The 19,871-nt window shown below is 40.0% G+C and overlaps 2 protein-coding genes across 2 annotated transcripts; one reads left to right on the plus strand and one right to left on the minus strand.

The window, feature by feature from the left end:
- The first annotated feature begins 1,263 nt into the window (after positions 1-1,263).
- Positions 1,264-10,947, plus strand: LOC101737877 (tetraspanin-7). The gene is made up of 5 exons (XM_004930903.5): positions 1,264-1,478; positions 2,135-2,323; positions 2,739-2,900; positions 3,840-3,968; positions 10,478-10,947. Exons 1-5 carry the CDS (start codon positions 1,401-1,403, stop codon positions 10,631-10,633), a joined length of 714 nt encoding a protein of 237 aa, XP_004930960.1. The 5' UTR covers positions 1,264-1,400; the 3' UTR covers positions 10,634-10,947.
- Positions 10,948-11,928: 981 nt separating this feature from the next.
- LOC101737741 (general transcription factor IIF subunit 2) lies at positions 11,929-15,101 on the minus strand. The gene is made up of 4 exons (XM_004930902.5): positions 14,633-15,101; positions 14,290-14,501; positions 12,772-12,897; positions 11,929-12,218 (listed from the first exon to the last, which is right to left on the minus strand). The coding sequence occupies exons 1-4, from the start codon at positions 14,907-14,909 to the stop codon at positions 12,045-12,047; spliced, it is 789 nt and encodes a 262-aa protein (XP_004930959.1). The 5' UTR covers positions 14,910-15,101; the 3' UTR covers positions 11,929-12,044.
- Positions 15,102-19,871: the final 4,770 nt, after the last annotated feature.

A 19,871-nucleotide genomic window follows, 5' to 3' on the forward strand; every position in this document is an offset into this window, starting at 1 on the left:
CATTCTCAACAAATGTTCACGATTGACTTCCACGGTGAAGAAATTACATAGTAATAAAAATCAAACCCGCAAAATTATAATTTGCGTAATTACTGGTGGTAGGACCACTTGTGTGTCCGCGCTCGCAGGTACCACCACTCTGCCTATTTCTGCCGTAAAGCAGTAATGCGTTTTGGTTTGAAGGGTATGTAACTATACTTGTCGTCCACCCATTAAATCAATAAAAAAAGAAAGCTTTCCGTTAAAAAAACCGTCTAACGCCAGAAACGGTGGTTTACTTATCTACGCAAAATAATTCTTCAATAAAATTTGGAAAAACCTAGAATATGTAATTAGTATACATATTCTTTTCTTTTTTTATTGCCCTTGTAGGCAAACGAGCATACGGCCCACCTGATGGTGAGTGGTTACCATCGCCCACGGACTTCAGCAATGCTATGGGCAGAGCCAAACCGCCGCCTACCGTTAAGTAATCTCCACAAGCCTCGTTTGAAGAAGGACATGTCATAGCGCTCAGGAAAAACCGTGAAGGGCAGCTCATTCCAAAGCCGGATGGTACGTGGCAAAAAAGATCTCTGGAAACGGACTATGTATGAACACAGTGGATCAAGGTAGTATGGATGAACTCTACACCGGTGGCGGGCAGAATAATGGAACCATCTCAAACAATTCCTCAGAGAACTCTCTATGGAACATACGGTACAGAATACAGAGGGAAGCGAAGTCCCTCCGCAGACCCAGAGACTCCAAACGATTTACTTATTTGTTATGGGGTGAAATAATCGATGGTTCATCTAGTGTTAAATGTTTACCGGAGCCCATGGATATTACGGGGACATCATCGTGAGGCCGAAATTTTGTAGACGTCTTTCTTTACTCTTGAAAACTGAAACGCATGACCGCTTCGCAGTAGAAATAGGGTGGATGGTGTTACCTACCCATGTGGGCTTACAGTGCCCTCTATCACCAGTAAAATGTAGGTACATCTGCGCACGTTTAATATCTAATACTATGAAGCATTTATTTAGGTATAAAACTTATTTAAAATAAGACCAACCATTGGTAGACCGTATTTTCACCGGACTTGTGAAAAAAACAATCATTCCTTGTAGGCTTTCAGTGTAATTTAATCATCATTTAGCTCACAATAACGTATTTTTGTAACTTATTATACTTATTACCTTAGCAGTAAATGATGATTTATAAGAGAGAGAGAGATTTTAATAAAACTGAATAAGCATCTCATATTTACAAACAGAGACGCCGATTATATGACGCATGCGCCTTGAAAGCTCCGAACCCACCCTTGCGATAGACCACAGCTTCCATTGCATTGCCCTCGTTACCGTGCGTCTAACTAGTCAACAAAAAGAATGTACTGTAACAGTATAATATGAAAAATGGGAAATCAATTTAAGAACGTGGCGGTCATCGCCTGCTTGAAGACTTTTCTTTTCGTTTTCAATGTTGTGTTTTGGGTAAGCCATAGATTTTAATTCTAACTTTGATCCACGTCACCTTTGAAGCTGATATTGCGCTTTTTGATGACGTGTAAAGTCTATTAACGCATTAAATAAGATACGATTCGGAATCTCTAATTATTTTTGCAACTTTATTGATCGACATAATGTTATGAAGCCTTCTTTAGTGGGCAAACTCGCAACAAGTGGCAATGGTATTTTATACCCAATCATATCGACGATAAAGATCGGTCCCTCTTTTAGCATTTGAAAAGTTTTGACAAATGGCTACCATAATTTAAAGCATAAAGTAGTGTAGTACTGGAGGAGTTTAAGTAGGAAAGCGGAACCTGGTGCTAGACCAGCAACACGCTAGGAAGAAGAAGAAGAAGAAAGTAATTTAAATTATTTTGGTTTTTGCACTTTCTCTTTTGTATTAATACCTAACTGTTATTTTGTTTGCTTTACGTATATGTTTAGAAGTCACAACTCACTATATTACCTGAGGGCATAGACATTTACACGCGACCACCACTCTTAGGATACGAGATTAAAGTCTCAATCGGGATGTATAACGCCCATCCCACATTTTGAACTGGAATGCATTATTGTTTCGCACCAGAAACAGGAAGGACATTTAGATATTTACAAAGAGAAAAAATATAATTTTGCAGTTAACTGGGCTACTACTGTTGGTGGTAGGACTATGGGCAGAGTTCGATCTACATAAATACCTGGAACTCTCACCGGAGTTCTCCGGGACAGCTCCTCATGTCATGATTGGAATCGCCGGCTTAATCGTACTGATCAGTTCCGTGGCCTTTTCCTGTATCATCAAAGGACAACCCGTCTTGCTTTACATCGTAAGTATCATTCGTATTTAATATTTAAGCCTCGTTAGTAAACTCTGGGGGCAGACTATTAAGGGCTTTTTTTATTTTTTTTATTTGCACCTTTACGAAAAAGGATCTCATACCTGTTTATTCACCTGTTACTCAATTTTAGAAACGAGGCAGTTTATCCAAAGCTTATAAATAAATGTGATTTAGTCATACGTGTACCAAATTCATTTTTATTCTAGTTGAGCCCGACCCATTTTGCTGACCAATCTTTATTTTGACTCTGATCCAATCAGCTACCAAACTTGAAATTATCACTATCTATTCTGTGAAAACCAATCTGAAGATGTTCTCGAAATCGGTTCAGTGATACCGGATTATATAAGGTACATACACACATCAACTTTTATATATCTAGAATTACGTTACCCATTTCCAGTACGGTGGTTTCTTGGCATGCATATTTATGATGGAAGCCGGCGTTGGAGCTTCTGTAGCATGTTACCGCGACACCTTCGCTAAGGGTCTTCGCGACGGACTTACCGAAACAATTACTCACTACAACCCACAGAAAGCAAACTTTGATTTCGCGCAAACCAAGGTATTGAATTATTATTGTTATAACTTTATTTTAGTTTTAAAAAAAACCGTAGTAGTTTGTTAGTAAGAATTACTTATACGAGTAATCTATATTAGTAAGTTAAAAACCTAACACATAACTATCAGACATACATTATATACCATTACAATTTATTCCTTCCAAATTCCTGCTGCAAAGGCTATTATTAATCAGCAGTCCCCTTAAAAATATAGGTACTTTATTTTCAGACTTACAAATTAACGAAAATTACATCATTAAGCACTGCCTTCGAAATCTACATATTTAATAGTAAAAGACTCGGCGGGGCAGTAGTTAGCGTCCCTGACTGTTGCGCCGATGGTCGTGGGTTCGATTCCGACATCGGACAAACATTAGTGTGATTCACAGGTTTATTTTCTCTTTGTTGGGTTTTTATTACACATTTATGTATATATTTAAAGACAGGGCGAAGTGGAGAAGTAAAGTAAGGAAAACTGACCCCACCATGTAGGATAAATAGCTGGGAAGAGATAGAGAGAGAGAGAGAGAGAGTATATATTTAAACATATATAATTATGAATGTCGGTCTCCGGTACCTATAGCATAGCCTTTCGCCTGTGTTATATGTGAATGACGTTTCCAAAATAGTGTAGGGAATCATAATTTAGGGCCGGATGACCGTGTCTGATTTGTTCCCATTTTTGTTTGTTTAAAAACAAAAAAGTTTAGTGTTGTAACTAGTAAATAAAAAAGCGTTACCGAATGCTTACGAGAAACTTTTTTTTATTTAACTTGTTATCACTTATTGTTTTTGGGCCATAGGTTTAAGCGTACTTTTACGTCGAAGACAAAACCGTACCAGTTCATTCACAATAACAAATTATTTTGGTAAAATATATGTAACTATAACTACCCATTGAAAATCTTGTTTTAACTTATACGTTATAATAATATTAACAGTTGCATTGCTGTGGCGTAAATAACTACACGGACTGGATGAGGATGTCGCCACAGCGCGTGATCCCTATCTCCTGCTGCGTAGACGCTAATAACTGCGTCACGGCCAATTACAGCGAAGTCCATCAAAAGGTACGCTGCTTTAGCGCAAAATACTGAAATAAGCAAAGAAATTATTATTGTAGCCCTATTTAAGTTTTTTTTTTAAATGTTTAACGTTCCTTTCAGATTGTTGGTTCTCAATTTTAATTGGTTATAACAACATGAACTCGATCAGGGCTGTCCAAACTACATACCTTTGCGGGATAATTAAATGGCAAATTTAAAGCTGGAGGGCTGCAGAAAGATATATTTCCAAAAACAAAATACTTTTCAGACAAAAATAAACATAGTAAAAGATAGCTTCACTTTCGAATGATGTCATGGAAAAGAATAAAGATAAATTATACCAAATATCAATATAATATGTTTTTACAAAGAATTTTATTATCCAAACTATTTATATACAAAACTATTTTCTAATTAAAACGTGCGTCGCGGGCCGCATGAAAACAAGCCACGGGCCGTTGTCTGGACAGCCCTGAACTAGATGAATTATGCTAATAATAGCAATTTACGCGTAGGGCTCCCACTTAAGTATTGAACCCACACCTATGGAAGAACTGTTTCTATTTCTGTGGAAGAAAAACGCTGTTAGAGCCGGTTCCTGAAGAATTTATTTTTGCATCTCGTATGATTGACCTTTTTTCCCCTACCTATTCGCTGGTAGCTTAAGAGGCTATTCCAGCTACGCTCGGACGAGTAGGTGAGCTCATGGATTCAACCTGAGAGAATTTGCTAACACTAGTGACAGTGAGTGAGGACAGTGACTGATGCTTGAGTGGTCTAAAAGCACTGAGAGTGGATCCGGGGGATCCAACAAGATATGTTTCGGACGACGGCGGCTTTGCGTTGCCCCGTTGCGTTCGTTTATGTAATTAGCGGCGGCCACAATAAGAGGGTTTTCGTGTCGCGCCGTTCTGTCAAAGTAGGGTTCTGGCGCTTCCTTAAGGTACTTACGTATCGGTACTAATTTGGGTCGTCGTGAGGACTTCCATTCCTCACATATCATGGTGCTCCGACGGCTATCCTGCAGAAACGGGATTGGATGACCTGGAGAGAGTTCATGTGTGCACTTGCATAGGTCATGATCTTTTTTTTTTTTTTTATGATTGAAAGTTTACTGGTGGTCCGAAGGCCTTTCCAGTTTCACCAGGACAGGTGGGCGAGCAAAGGCTCAGCCAAGAGGGGTGGGATTTGCTAACAACTGCCCGAGCGCCTCCGAAGGAGACCTAACAACTCAAGAGCAATTGTTTCGCGAATGAATCTACTACCGGATCGGAATCGCGACCCGCTGAGAAGATCCGGCGAGAAACTCAGCGGGCTGATGCATGGGTTAGGTTGCACGTCGACCTCTTTGTCGAGTTCGACGAGTACGGTTACCGGGGTCCCTAAGCCTGCCCCTAGTATTAGAGCTGAAGGCATCTAATGCAAAGGTTATTGGATCTGATGGATCCGTAAGGACGTGTCTAGGGCGTCGACGGTGACTGGCTCCTGCATGATCAGGATTCGGGGAGTAGTCAGCGGCGACAACGATAAGGCGATTATCATGACGCATAGCCTTATAGAAGTATCGTTCCGACGCTGACTTCATGTATTTCCGAATTGATTCGAGGCCCAGGTCGTCGTGTAGGTCAACGTTCCTCACGAACCACGGAGCCCCGACAGCTAACCTGCAAAAGCGGGATTGTAGGGATTGGAGGGTGTCTATGTGTGTGCGGGCCGCGTGAGCGAACACCACACTCGCGTAAGTCATGACGGGCCTTATGCAAGTTTTGTAAAGTGTCACCTTGTTCCGAAGGGACATTTTACTCCGCTTACAGATCATGGGGTAGAGTCTACCGAGAATAAACGCGGCACGGTCACGGACTGATTTTATATGCGGGCGGAATGTCATCGATGCATCCAGGGTAACGCCCAGGTACTTGACCTTCCTGGCCCAGGGTATGGGTTGTCTAAAGAGAGTAATCGGGGGTGTGAGATTCCTCCTCCTAATCCGGGAGGAAATCCGTGTGGAGCTTCCCCTCTGAAATAGCACCGCAGTACTTTTCGCTGGGTTGATGTCTATGCGCCATTTTCGGAACCACTGTCCTAGGGCTAGGGCTGCGCTCTGAAGCTTCTTCGCGATTAGGGACTTATTTCTACTAGAATAGTAAACAGTCGTGTCGTCGGCGAATAAAGCTAAATGGGTCGGCGGCGACCGGGGAATATCGTTGACGAATGAGCTAAATAGGAGGGGTGAGAGGACAGAGCCTTGCGGGACTCCAGCTGTGAGAGGTCGTGGGGAGGAGCGGGTTCCCTCGACTCGATATCGAAAAGAGCGGTTCGACAAGAAGTCCCGTATGATGAGCACGAGACTATCCGGCACGCCCATGTTGAATAGTTTGAAAATCAAACCATTGTGCCAGACTTTGTCGAACGCTTTTGCGACGTCGAAGAAGAGAGCTCCCGTGTATAACGGTTTTGGTCGATTAAGCCCCACAAGAATGTGCTCCGTGAGGCGGTGCACCTGTTGAACGCATGAGTGATTTGTACGGAATCCGAATTGTTCATCGATAAGAATGCCCTTGGATGAGACGAAGTCTCTGAGGCGTTTGTAGAGCAGACGCTCATACAGTTTGCCTAGAGACATGAGGAGGCTAATCGGGCGGTAGCTCGTCGGATGATTTTTTGGTTTACCGGGTTTATGTATGCCGATAACGTCCGCTTCTTTCCACACCGCGGGAAAGATACAGTTCGCCATAGCGGCATTGAAAATAGATGCCAACATCACGATGAGTTGGACGGGTAGAAGTTTAATAACGCGGTTGGATATACCGTCGGAACCGGGAGCCTTGCGAGGACGTAGGTCTTTGATCAAGTCTTTAACTTCCATCGGGGTGACGGGTGGTAACGCATCAGAGGGTGGCAAGGAGGCTCTGCGTTCTACCTCACTGTCTACTAATTCTACATGAACAGGGTCCACGGATTGAGTGCTGGGCGTGCACTGGGTTTGCAATGTATCGGCCAGCAGCTCTGCTTTTTCGTCATCATCGAACGCCGCGAGTCGGCCTGAGGGGCCTACGAGGGGGGGCATAGTTACTACCGTATCCGATTTGAGAGTACGAGCTAAGCGGTAGTAAGACCTTTGAGAGGGCGCGAGTCCTTCTAAGAAATCAGACCATCTGGCATCTCGGACTTCGGTGATGCGAGACTTTACGTCGCGTTGTAGGGCACGCATTCGAATACGATTTTCCGCGGTAGGATACCTATCGTACGCACGGATCGAGGCGTTCTTAGCTCTAAGGAGTTCCCTAATATCGTCGGGCAATTTGAAGCGGTGAAGGAAGTCCTCCGCTACAACTTGCTTCGATGACCTATCTAATGTCGAGGTGATGTGTGACGTTACGATGTCTATGGCTTCAGCGGTATCCTGAGGAGACGGGATAGAGTCCGGACTAAACGGAAGCGATGGTGGATCAGATTCAGCCAGGCTGATGCCCAGCGTGTGCCAATCCACCACAGTCCTCGTGACGGGAACGGAATCGGGAGCGCGACCGAGCTTCATAACGACGGGACGGTGGTCTGAATCTAACTCTGAAACTACTTCGATCGAGTGTAAGCGCAGAGTTACGTTTTTTAATAACGCTATGTCGAGTATATCCGGGCGATGCGCGATATTTAGCGGGTAGTGAGTCGGGGTTAGCGGAGCGACGATATCGAAGGCGAGATCATCGACTAACGCGTCAAGCCGCCTGCCATTCGGGGTTGTGGTGTGTGAGTTCCACCTGATGTGTTTACAATTTAGGTCACCCGCCAGAATGACAGAGCTCCCCATACCGAGCAGCGCCTCGATATCACTGCTTAGAACGATCTTATCCGGTGGAAGATAAACGGACGCGATAACGATCGGCGCGTGTCCCGTCAGTGAGATTCGGCACACTGATGCTTCGATATTAGCGAGCGCGGGAGGATCGAGCGGGACGCAATGCAGGGCTCTTCTATAGTAAATGACGGTACCACCACCACGGGCAGAGAGCCTGTCGTTCCTGACCATGTTATAGTTCGCGATTTTAGGGTCACGGCGCGCGGGCTTAAGTAGGGTCTCCTGCACTAAAAAGATATCAATTTGGTGGTCACGCAGAAAGTCAGAAACCTGATCACGTTGATTTGCGAGACCGTAAGCGTTAAAAAATCCTATCGTTACGGATAGGGGCTTTATTCTACTTATATACGCCATTGATTACCGGCGGAGTGAGGGGAGGACGTACGTATTTAATGACGCGTATACGTCGGCGTATTCCTGCACAACGGCGATAAAGTGTTGTGCAGTGGAGGCAGCGCGAATGGCGTCGCCCAAAGCGTTAACGCGCTCAAAGTTGATCGACTGAAAGAAGTCGATCGCTAAAGCGAGATTGTCGGACGCGGTCGGAGGGCAAGTCGCGGGAGAGGGACGAGTCGCGGGGGCGGGACGAATCGCGGAGGAGGGAGTTGTAGCCGTGTTCGTGTACGGCAGCGGTTTTGCCCAGGCCGAGACACTGGGCACCGCCGCCGGAACGAACGCTGGCTTAGCCTGCGACGCAGAGGGTGCCGAGGCTTTGATGTCTGGGCCGGAAGCTCGGAGGCGGTTTTGGCGGGCGACGCGGCGATTTATTTTAGGGGCTCGGGGGCAACCACGGTAATTCGCGGGGTGACCCTGTGTTCGACACAGGACGCAGCTAGGCGGTTCCGTCGCGGTTTTTTGGTCGCGAGCGCAGAGGGCCGTGGCGTGATCGCCCAAACACTTAACACATCGGGGGCGCGCGTGACAGTTACGGGAAGAGTGCCCGTACAATTGACAGTTATGGCACTGGCTAGGAGTGCCTTTTTTATGGGGGGCTTCGACAGCGATACCAGAGAGCCTACAGACGGTCTGTGTGTTAAAGATTTTCTTACCCTCGGGGGTAGGCTGGAGAGCGACTAGAACCATATTATATGGCTCCCTACCGCGACCGGTGTGCATACGGTGCACAGAATTCACTGGTAGGCCTTGTTCTAACAGGTCGGCTTTTACGAGCTCTACATCTAACTCTTTAGGGATTCCGCGTATTACAACGCGGAGTTCGCGCTCCTCCTGGAGCGTATACGTATGGAAACTTATACGCTCCTTACGGAGGTAAGAAGAGAGGGCCCTATGGTCGTCGGGTGTTTGAACCTTAATTTGAATGCCGTTCGCGAGGTTACGGGCATTCGTGAAATTTATATTTTTGGCCTTAAGGGCCAGGCAAACTCGATCCCAAGCTGCCTTCTCCTGAAGGATAACCGGGGGAGGGGTCTGGGTTTTATTTTGTGCCACCGGACGCGGCGACGGAGTGGCACGGGCTGGGGGCGCAACGGGAGTCTGAGGGCGGGGGCGCGACGCGTTCACGGCTTTGCTAATTTTAGCGGCCGCGGGAGCTCGAGACTCCGCGGCACGCTTCTTACCCTTCTGTACCAGGGTGAATCCATCCGTCGATGAGGCGGGGGCGAGGTCGACCTCCATGTCCGAGTCAGAGTCGGAGCACGAGGAGGCGGGTGCAGGCGACCTACGAGCAAGTGTAGGTGTTTTAGAGGGCGCGACGGAGGCCGCGGATGATCGCTCAGCTGAAACGATGGTCACGGCGGACGACGCAGCAGCTTTTCTCGCCAGTATAGGCGACACGGGAGCGGCAGGCACGACAGAGGCTGCGGTGCTCAATGCAGAAGCTCTGCACGCAGGTACAGGCGACGCAGGAGCAGCGAGCGCGGCGGAGTCCTCGAGAGGGCTCGCAGTGTGATTGGCCTTGAAGGCCAAAAACTCCGAGGCGAGCTGTGGGTGGCGAAGTCGGAGGAATTCCGCGAATACAGCGTCCATGATCGCTGAGTACCCAGGTGGGGCGGCCCCGGGTCTTGAAAACACTCGCCTTGCGGCGAGGCCCCAACTTCTCGGACCTGAGCGGTTCTATTGAACACAGGTGGCAATGCGGCGCGATTACTACAGGACAAAGAAAAAGCACAACAAAACAGAAATTACGAAAAGAAACAAAACAAATAAATACTTGCAGGAAACCACTTTGTCGGCAGATGTACCACGAACACAGAAACAACAAAAGGAAACAAAACAAATAAAAACTTCCAGAAAGAGCACTTAGTCGGCAGATGTACCACAAACACAGGCCGCGCGAACAATGGCCGGGCTAACAAAAGCCGGGCGAACAAAGACCGGGCGATCGAGTGGACGATGAGCACGTCCGCACGTGACGGGTGCCTCTATCGGAATGCATAGGTCATGACAAAACGTATGCAAGTTTTGAAGAGTGACACCTTGTTATGAAGGGACAATTTACTTCGCTTGCAGATCATGGTGCAGAGTCGACCAATAGTAACGCGGCTCGTTCGCGTGACTTCAATTAATTCCCTTCGTTGACCATCTCGATTGATTGTTTATTGTAAACTTTGGAAACGAAATTCAATTTTCAGATTACGGTATAGTCTAGCCTGACGAAACTAGAAATATAATAAGAACTTTGGTACCTATTTTTTAAGTCTTTCGAATTTTCTTTCAGGGTTGTTACGAGGTAATTGCAGAATATATTGAAAGCAATATGGACATTTTAATCGGAATCGCGATCGGGACAGCTTTACTACCTCTTCTTGGGACTATATTATCATGTTGTCTTGCCAATTATATCAAGAAATCTAAATATGACGTCATGAACTGAAATAAAATTGGCTTTATGATACGACTTCTCAAACTTTAACTTTTGACTGATTTGATCTGATTTATCTTGAATTATAATTTTAGGACTAGCGCATTATATTACTAGTCTCTAAATTTTATCTACTGTTAATCTATGTATTAAAATATTTAAAGATCTTCTGGAGTACCTATTCAAATAAACATAATAAAATGAAATGATTATTTGATAAGTTGATATCGAGCTACGTAACTATGCATTGTTATTATAAGCTTAATCTATGATGTTTATTAAATTATGCTATATTTTAAACTGTTAATAAATCTCGAGCATCTAAAGGTTGTTTTATTTAAATGAAAACTTTTTTACGTGCTGACAATAGTCAGGCAGGAAGGTGCACGTATTATTTTTGACAAGTAGGTTTTAAGTTTACCATAGATTATCATAATTAACCTACAAACTACAAACGTCCACTGCTGGACATAAGCCTGCTTAAAATTCGCCAAGATGGTCGATTCTTCGCTGCCGACATTCTGCGGATTCCCACGACTTTTAACGGTTCGTCAGTCCACCTTATGGGAGGCTTATCCACAGTCGAGTTCTACTTTTCCCACTTCCCCTTCAATGTTTCAGGCTATATCGCATAATGCACAACCCCGTACGCTAAGGGGCTCCTGTGTTGGAAACGGCCTTCCTCAGCAGCCCGGTTCGTGGCGTGACGAGATCGAGACTGCACAGATAAACCAATAACTTGTGAAGCTGAAAAGACAAGCAATATCTCCATCCTAACAAAATCAACTCCTTTTTTTTTTCCTACCTATGCTGATAGCCTTGAGAGGCTATTTCAGCTTCGCCCTAACGTTTGTAGGTGAGCTCACGGGGCTCAAACCTGACGACAATGCTAACACGAACCCTAGCAAGAGCCGTGCTTCGCAGAATCTACCACCGGATCGGAAACGCGACCCACTGAGAAGATCCGGCGAGAAACTCAGTTGGCTGTGTCTGAGAGTTAATTTGCTCGTCGAGCCCTTCGTCGCAAGCGACGGGTTCGACTAGAACGGTGACCGGTGCTTGAAGTACCTAAAAGCACCGTTAGTGGATCGGGAGGATCCGAGATGACGTGTTTTGGGCGACGTCGACTGCTTTCCATTCTGTCCGTAGGATCGGGAATGTCATCTCCCTTTTTTCTACTGAGACATTTGTAGGAGGATACTGTCCAAGAATACACAATAATAATTATTTTTAAAATCTTTACATTATTTCGAGTATACACCCAAGATTGATCACATAATATTACAGGTAATAATGAAAAATTCACATTCTTAACACATCTTATAATATAAGTTATTGAAAAATACATAAAAACTTTGCTTCTGTCGAGGATTCTCTGACATCCATATTTATGTATATTTGTATAATTAATACAAATTTCAGTCTATTCAGTATCAGAATTACTGTTCTTATCCTCCTTTGTTTCAACAGGAACATCTTGTTTGTAATGCCTATATTCTGGTTTTAACTCCCACATATTCTTGTGAGGATTTCTTAAATTGTAATTACAGACCTCTTTCAGAATTTCTTTCAAATATACTATTGGCTGTCTGGTGATCTGAAATTACAATAAATAATATACTTAAATCGTTATGTCTATTATTATAATGATTTAATGAAAAAATAATTACATAATTCACTAGGACCTCTTGGGAGTCCACACGGGTAGGTACCACCACCCCGCCTATTTCCGCCGTGAAGCAGTAATGCGTTTCGGTTCGAAGGGTGGGGTAGGCGTTGTAACTATACTGAGACCTTAGAACTTATATCTCGAGGTGGGTGGCGCATTTACGTTGTAGATGTCTATGGGCTCCAGTAACCACTTAACATCAGGTGGGCTGTGAGCTCGTCCATTCATCAAAGCAATAAAAAAAAATGCAATTAGATGTGTTTTTTTTTATGAACATCTAATTTTAAATTCAAAGTCACTACTATTCTCAGTTTCAAAGTATGAACAGTATTATCAAAATTAGAATATAATATATACAGTGAAACAGTTTCTTTTGGCCTTTATTTTTTTTATTAAGACAATGATTAAATTTTTTGCTTAATAATGTGTTAATAATTTTATGTTTAGACAAATATAAAATCATCAGAATAGTATTTATTACCTTTTGAAGATCCTTAATATTGTAATACTGATGTTTCTCAAATGCTGCAAACAGCATATTGAGCACTGCTTCTTTATCATCACGAGCCTTTTTCCCTTCAGCCTTCTTCCTTTCTTGGTAGTCAATCTAAATATTTTACGAAATTTTAATATACAAAATTAAAAAAAGCATGATTAACATAATGAAATGAAATAAACTTAATAGAATACAAAAAGTAAAACAACTTAAGAAATTTTAAAACCTGTTGTTATTCATTGTGTCACTTGTGAAAAGTTTTCTGGTTGGTTTAAGAGCTCATAGAAAGTAAAAATATACAGAGCCATTTGTTTTTATTTACTGATGTTTATAATTTAATTTACTATATAGATGAGTGAAGAACCCCGTGGTCCACCCAGTGTAAAGTGGTTACCTCACTAGTCATCATAACATGAATAGCACCAAAAACCTTGAGAAGTCGAAATCTCAATTCTATTGTATGAGGTTTTCCTTCAAACCAATGTGCTTAGTGTGAACTTTTTAACTTCTCGATCAGAGTTGGAACAGCACCCCAAGAAGCAAACGCAGGGGCGCTATTCCAACTTCATACAAATTTGAGTTATTTTTTAAATATAAATAAATATAAATATAAATATTTACTAACAATCACGCCACGTTAACTGGTCCCGTGCTAAGTTCGTAAAGAACTTGTGTTACAAGTACCAGATAACGGAAATAAATATAATATTTTATTATACACATACATATATTTAATGTACACCCATAACCCTGGAAAGACATTTACATTTATCATACAAATATCTTACCTTGGCGGGATTCGAACCCGCGACCTCCTTGTGTAGTGACCATGTCACTTACCACTACACCAGACGGCCGTTTGATCAAGAAGTTAAAAACTCACACTAAGCACACAATGATTTGCTGTAAACATAAGCAGGAGCAATATCTACACACACCCTACTATCTGTACCAATACCACACATATATGAATGCCCACCCATCTTCAGATAAAAGGTGGAAGTACCTATTGTATTTTATACCAGCTCAAGATGCAAATTTTACAGTCTTGGCCATCCCAAGCTACTAAACATTCCCTATTTACCGTTCCACCATTCCAATTATATCAATCACTACTTATGTCCCATTAATTCCTAACCTATGGAGGACTGTTATCAGATAAGTAGCTATCAATAACTACACAATTTATAATTTTTTATATTGATCAATCATGTTTTTATTTTCGAGTTTGTCTAAATGATAACTTTGCTATACAATGGGAGCAGACATTGCTGCAACCTGTATTTTAATACTTCTAGTAGAATTTATATGAAGCATTTCATTCAACAACATATCCAAAGAGTATTGAACTGCATCTGGAGATCTCAGAGCTCTACACATGCTCTATTTAAAACTTTTTAATCATCTCTAGTTTGACTTCCAATGCAGTCAGGGGCATGTTTTAATGATCAGTTGCTGAAAAATACAGTAAATCAATCCTTTAGATTTCAACAGTAAACATACATTATGTGGATGGTCAGATACTGGTTTGAAGTTCTGAACAATCCTGTCAAGCTGTTGCACTTGTCGCTGAGGCATGGATGCTTTCTTTATTGATTCAGATTTAAGCTTATAGTATGTCACATCATCATTTGGTCTGCATTCCAATTTCTGTACAATCCTACCCTCCATGTAAAGGTTTTCTGTCTCTGGTACTACAGAGTCCGTATTTGTCGCTAAAATGGTTATATTATGAATAAACACGATTAATATAATATCGAACTTTAGACATGAAATTAATTTTATCATTGAGTTCACCAGGACATGTTAGGAGGCGTTAAATATAGATAATTATGAGACTACTTACGGGCAATATGCGAAAATACACCTAGAGATTGAGTATTAACGTTTGAAACATCAAGCTTATGTTCTTTTGGTATGCTTTGTTCACCAGGGTCCTTTAAACATAGCACTGCTTCTGACAAGGATAACTGCACTTTAGCTCTCGTTCCTGGTACTCTGGAGATCTTTAGTTTTCCTACCTCAATGTTTCCAGGAGCTTTTTCCCATTTGTTTGCTATATATTTAGGTACTTTTACCAACCATACTCCTCTACCAGTATTTGATAAGTCCAATTCGGTCATTGTTGTGGAATATAAAATCTATTAGCAGTCGATAGCGGACACTATTTTAACGGCCTTTAAAAGTACTAAAGTCGTAAAGATTTCCTTTAACTATAACTAAATCTTAGAAAATTTACTTGCACTTCCACAAAAGACCTACATAAGTGACAGCTCTCGAAAATATTAAGTGTATAATCTATGGTGACAGCTTAACCACAGATTAATATAATAAATACCGTAAAATGGGGCGATTAGGGATTGAGAGGCGAATCGGGAAAAAACCGGGAAAATCTTGCGACGCACAATATTAGTTTTATATTCGTTGCAAAATCTTCCATTTTTTGTAGTTTAATAGTAGAATGTTGAAAGTTCACAAAAAAACTCTGAATATGCATGATAATAGCTGCTAACTTATAAAAAATCGCGTTTCAAATTAACTTCCTGTGTTGGAAATTATTTTAGTGCTAGAAACTTTGCTCTCTTTTATTTATTTGATAATAATAGAAGACGACTGTGATTTATAAACGTTATTTAGTGTTTGAACCATCATATATATTAAAGGTAAGTCTCAGTTGTTATTGGTTTTAATGTATTTGATAAAATAAAAATACATGTAAAAATCTGTTGTTTTGGGGGATATTAGGGACGTCTTAGGTACAAATAACAACGAAAAAGGGGTCAATTGGGATGAGAATACGTGAAATGGAAACCACCTAAGTATAAATAGGTACAGGTTTGTAGGGTTGTCTATGTAGTTATAACAATATTTTTTAAATTTGTTGGTAAAAATCTGGTTTATTCATGATGTCTTTGTCTAGAACTTTTATTTAAAATTATCAATGTGTTATTTTATTGTTTGGTAAATATATTATCAGTTACGTATTGTTTTCTATTTTTAGATATGCCTCGCGTTTACGTATCAAAGAGTGCAAAGCCTTATAAGAGATATGATCCCTTAATATTAAAAACAGCAATAGAAGCCTATGAAATTGGGAATAAGTCTTTACTTGAAATAGCCAAGCAATTTAATATAAGTAAGTCGATTTTGCACAGACATGTAACAAGAACAATGAAATCTCGAGGTGGACAAAAATGTCTAAGTAATACATTATAAAATATTTAATATTTGTTCAGAGTGGGGGTATTCATCTGATTAATCCATGGAATAACCGACATAACTAATCTCTTAACCCAGATAAAAATATCAGCCCCTAAGTACTTACCAAGACCGAAGAAATATAAACCGTTTATAAGAAAGCTCACTCGTTCGAATTTAGGTGCTTACTCTCCCATATACAGAATCCTTTGGGACTACAATAATGTCCACGGTAGCGTGGTCTCCGTCAATGTTCATTCGGAGTTGTCCGATTGCGCTGAACTAATTTTAAGTGATAAAATAGATGTTTTTTTTAATTGTCTCACAACTTACAGGACAAATCTGTCGTGGATCATTTCCCAAGTAAATATAAATTAATCATAAGTAAATAAAACAAATAAATTAAAACCAAGTAGTGCCAACCCTAGCAAATTTCTCATTTCGTCCCAATTAACCGCAATTTCCGGGTAAATAGGGATTACACCTATTTTTGCATTTTTTGCATAAACTGGAATGCTAGTTGCATAGTTTTAAATTGGATAACAAAGATGCCCCCAAGACTCAATCATTTTGATACTGATATAGAATTATATACATCAACAACTACCTTAAAATTGGTCATAAAGTTGGAAGTTGTCCCTAATCGCCCCATTTTACCGGTACTACGTCACAGGAGCTTTAGGTATATTAACTATTTTGACCCTTACATAGATTTTAAACTTAAAATTTAAAGAATATTAAGAGGAGAATTACTTTTGGCACCTTAGAATTTGTTTAAATTTTGTTAACCCATTATAGAATATAGAGTTACTAAGTGTTTTTTTAAGGGAATTTATGACCTGGTAACTTTAGGTCAAGGTCAGTCGAGGATACTAGGTGAGAGAGAGACATTTATTGTATAATCTATAAATATCACAGATCAAGGAATACACCTCTGAATCGATATCGTCCTTGTCTACTAATAGGTTCCGTAGTTTTTTTTCTAACTAATAGTTGGTAGTCTAAGGGGCTATTCCAATTATCCGCAGACCGGTAGGTGAGCTCACGGGCTCAACCTGCAAAAATTTCTAATACTAACTTTAATAAGATCAACGCTTCGCTGAACCTACTACCAGATTGGGATCGCGACCCTCTGAGAAAATCAGGCGAGACAGTTAGTAGTAAGAAAAACTAAATTTTAAATAAAAACAATTCAGAAAACTTCACTCCTGGCTTTCCCATTAAAGGTCAACCTTCAATTGACTGATTCACTTGACTTCTTATTTTTTTCCCTTAAACAACAAACAATAAAAAACTTTATAAAAATGATCATTCATTGTAGGTCCAACGACCATCTCATTTGGTTCTTCTACAAAAAAATATATTTTGTTTCGGTCATTTCATCATTTCTGTTTGGGACTATTATATATTTTCTTATTACTGTAAATTGCGTTCTAAAACTTTTGTTTTTTTGAAGTGAAACTTCTTTAAGCGCATGAGGGTAAACTTTTTACAGGACGTCACGCAGGTACACGGAAGTGACGTCAAACTACTATTGAAATTATGTACCGTAAAATGGGGCGATTAGGGACAAATTCCAACTTTATGAGCAATTTTAAGGTAGTTGTTGGTGTATATAATGCTATATCAGGATCAAAATGATTGAGTCTTGGGGGCATCTTTGTTGTCTAATTTAAAATTATGCAACTAGCATTCCAGTTTAAGCAAAAAATGCAAAAATAGGTGTAATCCCTATTTACCCGAAAATTGCGGTTAATTGGGACGAAATGAGAAATTTGCTAGGGTTGGCACTACTTTTATTTTTATATATAGTTTTAATTTATTTATTTATTTAGTTGCACCAACAAAGTGATCATCAATAAAAAAAATTGAAAAACTGACAAAAGTACATGGCAGACATCACCTCAATTATAGGTGCAATCGACAGTGCTGATATTTCTATCTGGGTTAAGAGATTAGGTGTGTCGGTTATTCCATGGATTAATCAGATGAATACCCCCACTCTGAACAAAGATTAAATATTTTATTATGTATTACTTAGACATTTTTGTCCACCTTGAGATTTCATTGATCTTGTTACATGTCTCTGCAAAATCGACTAACTTATATTAAATTGCTTAACTATTTCAACTAAAGACTTATTCCCAATTTCGCTTCGAATAAACCAGATTTTTACCAACAAATTTAAAAAATATTGTTATAACTACATAGACAACCCTACAAAACTGTACCTATTTCTACTTAGGTCGTTTCCATTTCACGTATTCTCATCCCAATTGACCCCTTTTTCGTTGTTATTTGTACCTAAGACGTCCACAATATCCCCAAAAACAACAGATTTTTACATGTATTTTTATATAATCAAATACATTAAAACCAATAACAACTGAGACTTACCTTTAATATATATGCTGGTTCAAACACTAAATAACGTTTATAAATCTTAATCGTCTTCTATTATTATCAAATAAATAAAAGAGAGCAAAGTTTCTAGCACTAAAATAATTACCACCATAGGAAGTTAATTTGAAACGCGATTTTTTATAAGTCAGCAGCTATTATCATGCATATTCAGAGTTGTTTTGTGAACTTTCAACATTCTACTATTAAACTACAAAAAATGGAAGATTTTGCAACGAATATAAAACTTATATTGAGCGTCGAAAGATTTTCCCGGTTTTTTCCCGATTCGCCTCTCAATCCCTAATCGCCCCATTTTACCGGTACTTGTCAAATGTCAGTAGTAGTAGTTGTTGTATTTTTCCAACTGGTAAGGCAAATGTATCATACCGTATAGCCTAATATTTTAGATTTTTTTTGTGAAAAATGTTAATAGGAATTGAAATGAAATAAAAGAATTTGGAACATCAATCAAATAGCATGAAATTAAATTAGTCAATTCAATTGGCAAAATATTAGTCATTTACAATTTAGAAATTTAAACATATTGTGACTGTCAACACTGAGGTTTGAGATTGACATTTGACAGACTTTTGGCGAGAACATAGATTATACACTTAATATATTTGGGAGTTGCACCCCCCTGGGCGAGAACATATCTTCCTTTTTCCCTTCCTCTAAGTCTCGGAAATCTAAAGTTTTAGATTTGTATAAATATAAGCAAGACTCATAAATTAGTTCGCCAAAAAGTTTCACTTCTGACATGTGTACTTTGTACGCACGCACTTTTTTATGTATTCTAAATATTTTCATTAGCTTTTACATTAGATATCTCTGATAACCACTTAACGCCAGATGTGCCGTGAGCTCGTGTATTCTTTCATCTATTAAAACATATATCTCATGATTATAGCATTAATTTATTTGTAAGATACTGTAAATGAATTCTTTTTAGAAGTTTTATAATTAAGGGTGCTTATTGATATTGTTAGAAAGTCGACATGAATGGAAAGTAAATACACTAATATAACTAAATGACAGGTATGCTCAATGTAACTGTTGCGTGATATGTTTTATAAATACAAATTATGTTTAGATTTCTAAGGTTAAATGATGAAACTTGAATAAATTTAAAATTTAAAAATAACCATTTTGTAGGACGAAATGAGATGTTCGTAATTATTTTGTTAAATATCTTCGAATCCACACGACTAATAAACGTTCTAGTTGTTTATTATTCTGCTAATAATTTATTCTGAAACTGCCTTATATATTTCTAAATGAAAATTTAGATTCAAAAGAAAATCTTCGCCAATTGAATGAAAAATGCTGACGTATATAACCATAAAATATAAAAGCTAATAATTTCTGTAAATCATCTACAGCATGTATGATTAGTAATTATGATGAGTATACCAATATATCATTTAAAATATCAGGTTTTAGGACGTTGACACCATGTTTCGTATGCCACTATCAAACAAAAC

The sequence above is a fragment of the Bombyx mori genome, chromosome 4, assembly GCF_030269925.1.
Source record: "Bombyx mori chromosome 4, ASM3026992v2".
NCBI classification, from domain to species: domain Eukaryota; kingdom Metazoa; phylum Arthropoda; class Insecta; order Lepidoptera; family Bombycidae; genus Bombyx; species Bombyx mori.

Bases quoted from the DNA above. Each gene is read 5' to 3' on its own strand.
- LOC101737877 (XM_004930903.5), top strand. From the start codon at position 1,401: ATGGGAAATCAATTTAAGAACGTGGCGGTCATCGCCTGCTTGAAGACT. The intron at 1,479-2,134 runs GTAAGCCATAGA...ATAATTTTGCAG, and splicing joins TTTTCAATGTTGTGTTTTGG to TTAACTGGGCTACTACTGTT. The intron at 2,901-3,839 runs GTATTGAATTAT...TAATATTAACAG, and splicing joins TTGATTTCGCGCAAACCAAG to TTGCATTGCTGTGGCGTAAA.
- LOC101737741 (XM_004930902.5), bottom strand. From the start codon at position 14,909: ATGACCGAATTGGACTTATCAAATACTGGTAGAGGAGTATGGTTGGTA. The intron at 12,898-14,289 runs GTATGTTTACTG...TAAAATATTTAG, and splicing joins TATCTGACCATCCACATAAT to ATTGACTACCAAGAAAGGAA. The intron at 12,219-12,771 runs GTAATAAATACT...TTGTAATTTCAG, and splicing joins ATATTAAGGATCTTCAAAAG to ATCACCAGACAGCCAATAGT.